The following is an 8,848-nucleotide window of genomic DNA, read 5'->3' as shown; positions in this document are numbered from 1 at the left end:
TGAGTGAGTTCTTAGGGCATCTCCAGCCGTTGGCCCCCCTAGGACGCATAAAAATCGCCCCCCTGGGGACGAGCCGGCGATACAATCGGCGCTGGGGGCGGTTTTGCGCCCAGTCGTCGCCCCCAGGCGCCGAAATTGGGCCCACTTTGCAGCCCAATTTCGGCGAATAAAGGGCCCATATGGGCGAGAATAGGCCCATATTCGGCGTGGTTTCGCCGTGTCTCGGCGTTCAATTACCAACACAATTATTTCTTATCACATATTTCATCACAGAAAAATCAAATACTTCAATAAAATAGTACAATAACAAATAGTTCAATACAAATTATATAGTTCAACAAATAAAAACTCGTATTTCATCACACGGCGTCCCCCTTGAGCCTCCATAGGTGCTCAATCAGATCTTTCTGCAGTTGATGATGGACCTGTGGGTCTCGGATCTCCTGACGCATACTGAGATAGGAATTCCAAGTTGCCGGTAGCTGGTGATCAACTTCGGCTAGAGGACCCTGCCTGTAGTATGGTTCAGTGTCAAACACTGGGTCTTCTTACTCGCTCTCGATGATCATGTTGTGCAAGATGACATAGCAAGTCATAATCTCCCACATTTGATCTTTGGACCAGGTCTGAGCGGGGTACCGAACAACAGCGAATCGAGATTGGAGCACACCAAATGCCCGCTCGACATCCTTCCTGCAAGCCTCCTGAACTTTCGCAAACCAGACGTTCTTGCCTCCTGCCACAGGGTTTGAGATCGTCTTCACAAATGTCGACCATCTCAGATAGATGCCATCTGCTAGGTAGTACCCCTTGTTGTATTGGTGCCCATTGATCTCGAAGTTCACCGGAGGAGAATGGCCCTCAACGAGCTTGGCAAAAACAGGAGAGCACTGCAGCACGTTGATGTCATTGTGAGTTCCTGGCATACCAAAGAAGGAGTGCCAAATCCAAAGGTCCTGTGTGGCTACCGCCTCAAGCACCACACTGCAACCGCCTTTGGCGCCTTTGTACATCCCCTGCCAACCAAATGGGCAATTCTTCCATTTCCAATGCATGCAGTCGATGCTTCCAAGCATCCCAGGAAATCCTCTTGCTGAATTCTGGGCTAGGATCCAAGCAGTGTCTTCCGCATTGGGTGTTCTCAAGTATTGTGGCCCAAACACTGCCACCACTGCCCGACAGAACTTGTAGAAACACTCTATGCTGGTGGACTCGGCCATGCGCCCATAGTCGTCGAGTGAATCACTGGGAGCTCCATATGCAAGCATCCTCATCGCTGTCGTGCACTTCTGGATGGAGGTGAATCCAAGAGCGCCAGTGCAATCCATCTTGCACTTGAAGTAGTTGTCGAACTCCCGGATGGAATTCACAATCCTGAGGAAGAGCTTTCGGCTCATCCGATAACGGCGCCGAAATGTTCTCTCGCCATGAAGTGGAGCATCGGCGAAGTAGTCGGAGTAGAGCATGCAGTAGCCTTGGAGACGATGCCGGTTCTTTTCTTTCATCCGCCCCGGCGCCGAGCCACCTCGCCGCGGCTTTTCATTGCTCGCCGGCAGCTGGCCGAGGGCGGCGAGAACCATGAGATGCTCTTCTTCCTGGACGTTGGCCGCGGCTTCCTCCTCCAGCAGCGCGGCGAGCTCTTCCTCCTCATCCGAGTTCATCGCCGAGGCGGGCAAAACACCGAACACCTTGCGCTCGGTGGGCGTGTACCCGCCGTTAAACCGCGCCTCCGCGGCCGGAAACGCCCAGCTGCTGTGGGAGGGGCTGCCGCGGCGAAGCGCTGTTATTTTCCGGCGGGGAATGGCTATCTAGCGGAGTAGGGCGGCGGCCGTCGCCGGGATATAGCTAGTGGTGGCCGAGGGCACGGGGGGTGCGAGGCGAGTCGGGGGAAGAAAACCTTGACTTTTTCGCTGTCGGTGTGGGCCAGGCGTACTTTTCCCTAGCGCCGGAGCCCCCAACTGCTCCCTAGCGCGCCGGATTCGGCCTGTGACCGCCCGGCGAAAAAAAGATTCGAACCGGCGATTTTCGGCGTCCTGGGGACGCGACTGGGCCGTTTTTTCGACGCCGGCACCGAAAAAGTGGCCTGGCGGGCCCTGTTGGGGGCGCGGCTGAAGATGACCTTATAGCTTAATCATGGACGGATCGACCAGGGGCGTGGGCAACTTGTCTTGTCACACGTACGTACGGCAGCCAAGCAAGCAGCGCCGTCCGTTCATCTTGACGCCTGGCCTGTCAGTATGTCACGCTCCTTTTGTCTCTTGCGTTTATTATTGAGGGCTGGGACTCTAGCTGGAAGTGATGGTAGGTGAAATGGACTACGAGCCAAGCACTGACTCATGAGCCACGAGGTGAGGTGATTATCTTGCAGCAAGAGAAGAAGAAAAAAAGACTAATGAGATGAGCTTGTTCCTTCTATTTTGTCACCGAAGAAAAACACAAATTTTGTACTAGTTTTCTTCTGCAAAATGTTGAAATGTCTACATATTTTCTCCGAAAATTAATGTATCAACATGACACACAATGCTGCTTCTGCAACATCTCCACTATGCTGATCCACATAGTGAGTTGCTAAAAGATGACACCTAGACACCAACAAAAAGGAAAACAAGAACACCATAGAAATATTTATAAAATGAGAGAGCCAATTATCATGCGCATGGAGCAGATCAAATGTGAGGTCAGTCCGCCAACCCAACACCTTGTTTTCATGATTTAACTTGGGCCTACTCTTTTTTATTTTATTATTTCAGGGAGCTAAGTCGGGATTTCTTATATTATTGGAAACTTTGTTTGTGTGAAGTCCTTGTCCTTCATGATTTAACTTTGGGCCTACTCTTTTTATTTTATTTCAGGGAGCATACTCGGGATTTCTTATATTATTGGAAACTTTATTTGAGTGTGAATTCATGATATAATTGGTGGCACATAATCTATGTTTTATTCATCAAATTGATGCTCAAAGTTAAACATTGAAATGCATTATTTATTCGATGGAGCTCCGTAGATTCATGCTGTCTCTTTGGGACGATGAGGTTAGGGTTTCTCCTCGTGTTGCTAGATTTAGTGTCAGGTGCTTCAGATCTATGCAATGGTCTAACGACGATAACTGCTGCTCTAGGGCGCTGGTTTTTAGAGGCACCTGCGCGAAACCTTCCCGGCTATCATCGACAAGGTCAAGCCGGCTTCAGTAGGAGAGCAGCGACAACGGCACGTTGACGGCTTGTTTGGCGGCAGTAGTGATCGTTCGATGGTCTTGGCTCAATGTAATTTTTATTATGTTTGAAATGTTATGTACTTCCGGTGAATTTTTATAATATGATATATTCCTTTTCATAAAAAAACAAATTATTTATTTGGTGGCATATTGAACACATTAGCTAAGAGCAACTCTAACAGACCCCGCAAAACCCCCGGCCCGCAAAAATTCCGGCGAGTATGCGGGCTCGGGCCAATTTTGCGGCCAGAACAGAGCCCGCATATTCGCCCGGCTTGTAAATTTTTTTGCCGCAGCCCGCAAACCGCACGCCCCGAGTACTATAAGTGCGGTTCCGCGACCCTTTTGGGGGTCCAAACCCTATCCCCTCGCCGCCGCGAGCCACCCGATTCCCCTTTCCCCTCTCCCAATTTCTCGCCGTCGGCGACCCTCCGCCCCGCCTCCAGCCGCCATGTGGGGGCGAATGTGGAGCTCCGGACGCGGCTCCGGCAGCAGATCCGGCCGTGAGAGGGACCCAGAGCACGAGCGCCGTGTCCGGTCCGACGACGCGAGGAAGCGCGGCGCGCGGAAGTGGACCAACCGCGGGGTTTCGCCACCGGCGAGCTTCGACCGCCGCGAGACGGCGGAGTACGACCGCCGGCGCGCGTCGTTCTCCTCCGCGCGTTCTTCGTACGCCGGATCCTCCTCCTCCTCCTCCGTCGCGGGCTTCCTCCCCGTGAAGAGGGAGTGGTCGGACGAGGAGGAGGAGCCGGAGCCGCCGGCACCGTTCCCCTTCGTGCCGGTGAAGGAGGAGCCCGAGGAGCCTGTTCCGCTTGGCCGCCGCGGAGTCGTCGGGCCCGAGGACTACGTCGCGGAGTTCGACGCCGTCGCCGAGCGGAGCGTGCGCAAGGAGGAGGAGCGTCGGTGCCACGCCGAGGAGCTCGAAGCCCTCGAGTGGCGGCAAGCGGTCGCCGACAACGTCGCCGTCAACGAGAAGGCGGACGAGTGGCGCCACATCCGCGCGGAGCAGGTGGAGAAGTACGTCGATCTCTGCAGCTCCGGCGAGGAGGATTGAGCGTTCGGCTCCTCCACGGCGTCGTCCAGTTGCCGCAACCTCGCCGCGGTCAGATCCGACCCCCTAGTACTAGTTTAACGTACTATATAGTATAACTATGCTTGTAGTTTGTGATGAACTATGTAGTATGCGATGAACAATGTAGTATGTGATGAACTATGTTTGTGTAATTTCTCCCGCGAAAGTATTTTTTCAAATTATGCAGGTTTAGATACGAATTCTGCTCGGCCGCGTATGTTTTTGACCCGCAAAAGCGATTTTCGTGAATCTACAAATGCGTTTTGCGGGTTGTATATTTGCGGGGTCCGCTAGAGTTGCTCTAAATACTCATATGTTGCAAGGGAAATGCGTGCTCGTTCCCTCAAAAAAAGAGGCGTGCTCGTCATTTTACACCCCCCGCCATCAATCTCCGGCCCGTCCGTCTATTTATAGCCGGAGCGACGACGGCCATCGCCACCATTAACCAGTCCACAGGCAGGCACCGGTCGTGAGGCAGAGAGAGAACCAGAGCCAGACATGCAGCGCCTCGCCTCCTCCCGGAGGCTCCTCCGGGCCGCCCTCGCCCCCGGCCGGGCGCATTCCAGCCTCTCCGCGGCCGCGGTCGCCGCCGCGCCGGAGAATGGCGCCGGCGCCCCCAAGATGCCGCCGTTCGCGTACACGCCGCCGCCCTACGACGGGCCGCGGGTGGCGGAGATCGCCCAGAAGCGGGCCCAGTTCCTCAGCCCCTCGCTCTTCCACTTCTACGACCGCCCCGTACGTGCCCCCTCCCTCGCCCTTGCCACCCTCCATTCTCTCGGGAACGAACCACCGGATTGCTTGAAAAGATAAATGAAGTTTGATTTCCATCTCCATTTCTATCCTCCTCGAGGGAAATTGTTATGAATTACTCTAGATACTACTACCTGGTTTTAATTCCCCACTCCAAAAGCGCCCAACACGAACAGTACATGTGACATGTCTCGATTAAAATGATTAACGGCGTTCGCATAATTAGGTGGGATCTTCTTGTTCCGATCGCTCTTGGTAGTTTCGTGGTGAGAAAAGATGGTCTTTTTTTGGTACTCCTTGCCCGAATTGTGGTGATTGGTGGGATCTGGGAATCACAGTGCTAAAGATTCTCGAAAAAGGGAATCAGTCTCACAGAGCTAAGATTGTTAGTAGTAGCAACAGAGTTCTGCACTTCATTGGATCTACCTCTGTACTAATGTAGCTATGCTTTATTGGGACCAGATGAGTCAAGCACAAAAACGTTGTGGTTGTATCTTGTCACTGACAAGTTCGCACAACTAACTACCTCCTGTGCAAGTCTGTGAAATCTTACAGTACTTCTTACATCTGTAGCGGGAGCACGAGCACCAGTATTTCATAAAGAGAGTGATCACGGACAACTTCCTCTTTTTCAACTGCACATGCATGGCCAAAGTTAATAAATTACTGTCAAGATGGGGTTGGGGTTTCTGCAGATAGTGTCAAAAGTTGTGTACCTACCATGCTCACGGCTCACCCACCAACCTTGGAGCTCACATGCTGTACTCAGAGCAACACATATATCACGTGTAAAACATATTTTTATGTGAAGATATATCCAATTTACACGACACAAAGAAAAAAAAAGGAAGAGGTAGCTCTTTCGTCAGCTAGCTCTTTCAGATCCCCTTGAACTCTTGAAAAAGATTCTTTCGTGAAAACAGGGTTAAAAAGTTAGCAGTTGTTACTTCAGGCCCTGATTGGTTTCAAATAAGTCATCGACTTATAAGTCGAAAAGTGAAAAAAATGACTTATTTTACCAAACGGACCCAACTTATAAGTCACTCCAACTTATAAGTTATAAGTTGCTCCACCCCAACTTAAAACTTATAAGTCACCCCCTTTTGCGTGGGTCCCATCACCTTTACGTTAAAAAACAAGGTGGAAAAGTATGGTCAGATGACCTATAAGTCAGGTGACAACCAAACAGACCTGACTTATAAGTCAGGTGACTTATTGGAACCAAACAGGCCCTCAATATCTCTCTCAGTAATTTCTGTTGGATTCAATGTGCTAGTCTGACCAGGACAAAGAGCGTAGTTTGATGATTTCAGCAAGACAAAGTGTGATTTCAGCACTGAAAATTGATTATTGTTTCACTCAACAATTATTGCAGTTGAACATAGTCGATGGAAAGATGCAGTACCTGTTCGATGAGGATGGCCGCCGCTACCTGGACGCTTTCGGTGGCATTGCGACCGTTTGTTGCGGGCACTGTCATCCTGATGTGATCGAAGCCATAGTCAACCAGGCAAAGAAGATACAGCACTCCACAGTTCTGTATCTGAATCATGCAATTGCCGACTTTGCTGAGGCTCTGGCGGCCAAAATGCCCGGTGATCTGAAGGTACTTTCATCCTCGTAAAACAACGGTGCACATTTCAGTGCCTGAAAGTACTTTAGAATTTTATTATGGCTTAAAATATAGGGCACGTCTGATACACATAGATTATTCTGTTTGTTTGACCGAGAATCATGTGAAGCTGCTCTTGTTCCCTTCAGGTTGTTTTCTTCACAAATTCTGGCACGGAGGCAAATGAGCTTGCACTGATGATCGCTCGGCTTTACACTGGTTCCCATGACATTATTTCACTGAGGAATGGATACCATGGGAATGCAGCTGCAACAATGGGTGCTACTGCTCAAGCCAACTGGAAATTTAATGTTGTCCAGGTAAGGAAATTAAAATACTATATTGAAAGATGCCTCATTTTATTTCATGGCTTATTAGTGACATTTACCCATTTGCAATGTGTCCAGACCGGAGTGCACCATGCTCTTAATCCAGACCCATACAGAGGCGCTTTCGGGTCAGACGGAGAGAAATATGCCAGAGATATTCAGGAAACCATTGACTATGGGACTACAGGAAGAGTTGCAGGTTTCATTTCAGAAGCCATACAGGTATGCTAATACCAACACATTGTCATACTATCACCATGCTCAAAAGTGAGATTTCCTAAAGAAACAATTGGAATGTTCCTCTCTGCAGGGAGTTGGTGGAATAGTGGAATTAGCACCAGGATACCTGCCTGCGGCCTACGATATGGTAAGGAAAGCTGGTGGCCTCTGCATCGCCGATGAAGTTCAGGCGGGGGTTGCGCGCACTGGGAGCCACTTCTGGGGATTCGAAGGGCAGGGTGTCATCCCTGATATAGTCACCATGGCAAAGGTGAGTACTGATAGTTTCTCCACAGTTTTCATCATACTTGAAGAGTTCATGCATTCCATTATATGTCATTAGGTTCAGCTTCATCGGTGTACAATGTATCAAACTATAGGCTGACATGTTTCCTGTCATTCTTGCTCAGGGCATAGGGAACGGAATACCGATAGGAGCGGTTGTTACCACACCTGAGATCGCTAAGGTGTTAACCCGCAGGAGCTACTTCAACACCTTCGGTGGTAACCCTGTCAGCACAGCTGCCGGCCATGCTGTTCTCAAGGTACTGGAGAAGGAGAAGCTGCAGGAGAATGCGTTCGTTGTTGGCTCCTACCTGAAGGAGAAGCTTAACGCTCTGAAAGAGAAGCATGACAGTGAGTACCAGCTAGAAAAATCACATCGCAAACACATATACCTCGAGGATACTTCTGTTACTTACATTCGGCTTCTTGCAGTTATCGGCGATGTTAGGGGGAAAGGCCTCCTTCTCGGGGTTGAGCTGGTGACCGATCGCCAAAAGAAAACTCCGGCGAAAGCTGAGATCGCGCAGGTCATGAACCACATGAAAGGTAATTGATTACACGAACTGACGAACTCTGTCGCGTCTCTGTACTTTCGCAATTATAAAACTGAAGTAGCAGAGCTTTGGACCTGATATCTGAGTGTGTTCTTGTCTGAACAGATATGGGCGTGCTGGTGGGGAAGGGCGGTTTCTTCGGCAATGTGTTCAGGGTGACGCCTCCGTTGTGCTTCTCCAAGGAGGACTCCGGTAAGATCTGCTGCTAGTACTCACATTCATAGCATGTATATGTTATCTTGGCTTCTGATACATAACTGAAACTTTGCGCCGCAGACTTCATGATCGAGGTGATGGACATCGCGCTGTCGAAGCTGTGAAGAGGCACTGCTCTCATCGATAAATAAGAGACGATCTGCGAAACAGCACCTCGTTGTCTCGTGTTCTGTCTTGCAAATCCATGATGCGCACATGCGATCTGCGCCTCCTGAACATTAGTATGATGTACTGAGTAGGAGCTCTATGTGACCAATAAGTTCTTCGTAATAAGATATTCAGATGAGTTATGGAATCTTTTATGATACATGTATCCTGCGTTCTTCCTGCTATCCAGAAAACAAAGCATTGCCACATTTACTTGTCAGAATTCCAGGCGATTGAAAAAATTGAATTGACCATTAAAATCGCAAGCAAAAATGCTTGATAATCAACCGGATATGGAACATTACTGTGGTTAAATTACAACCATAGCTAGGCCTTTTCAGGAAGATAGCGTTATTGAAGAACTTGTATATTTACATTACTAGTTGTTATAAAGGCAGGATGATCAAAGACATGTCTAGGTTTTTCTGGAGTGGGGATCCCACTGAAAAG

General features: G+C 49.7%; 2 protein-coding genes across 3 annotated transcripts; both read left to right on the top strand.

Moving 5' to 3' along the window:
• Positions 1–3,665: 3,665 nt before the first annotated feature.
• Positions 3,666–4,268, top strand: LOC147991903 (uncharacterized). The gene has a single exon (XM_087539295.1). The coding sequence runs from the start codon at positions 3,666–3,668 to the stop codon at positions 4,266–4,268; it is 603 nt and encodes a 200-aa protein (XP_087395421.1).
• Positions 4,269–4,694: 426 nt separating this feature from the next.
• LOC125521511 (alanine--glyoxylate aminotransferase 2 homolog 3, mitochondrial) lies at positions 4,695–8,558 on the top strand. 2 transcript variants are annotated; one of them, XM_048686570.2, is made up of 9 exons: positions 4,702–5,021; positions 6,412–6,642; positions 6,798–6,968; positions 7,056–7,199; positions 7,288–7,467; positions 7,607–7,832; positions 7,914–8,027; positions 8,141–8,227; positions 8,312–8,558. In XM_048686570.2, the coding sequence occupies exons 1-9, from the start codon at positions 4,785–4,787 to the stop codon at positions 8,353–8,355; spliced, it is 1,434 nt and encodes a 477-aa protein (XP_048542527.1). In that variant the 5' UTR covers positions 4,702–4,784; the 3' UTR covers positions 8,356–8,558. The 2 variants fall into 2 exon arrangements, with proteins under 2 accessions (XP_087382648.1, XP_048542527.1); XM_087526522.1 differs by having other exon boundaries at positions 4,695–5,021; positions 7,607–8,027.
• The last annotated feature ends 290 nt before the right edge of the window (positions 8,559–8,848 follow it).

Source organism: Triticum urartu, chromosome 1A, assembly GCF_056163025.1.
Source record: "Triticum urartu cultivar PI428250 chromosome 1A, HENAU_Tu73, whole genome shotgun sequence".
NCBI lineage: Eukaryota > Viridiplantae > Streptophyta > Magnoliopsida > Poales > Poaceae > Triticum > Triticum urartu.
The sequence above is the reverse complement of the archived record's forward strand: the minus strand, read 5'-3'. Positions and strand labels throughout refer to the sequence as shown.

What these genes read in the sequence shown, in the direction of transcription:
- LOC125521511 (XM_087526522.1), top strand. Translation starts at nt 4,785, where the DNA reads ATGCAGCGCCTCGCCTCCTCCCGGAGGCTCCTCCGGGCCGCCCTCGCC. An exon ending in ATATAGTCACCATGGCAAAG is followed by an intron (nt 7,468 to 7,606) that starts GTGAGTACTGAT and finishes ATTCTTGCTCAG; the next exon opens with GGCATAGGGAACGGAATACC. An exon ending in CTTCTCCAAGGAGGACTCCG is followed by an intron (nt 8,228 to 8,311) that starts GTAAGATCTGCT and finishes TTTGCGCCGCAG; the next exon opens with ACTTCATGATCGAGGTGATG.
- LOC147991903 (XM_087539295.1), top strand. Translation starts at nt 3,666, where the DNA reads ATGTGGGGGCGAATGTGGAGCTCCGGACGCGGCTCCGGCAGCAGATCC.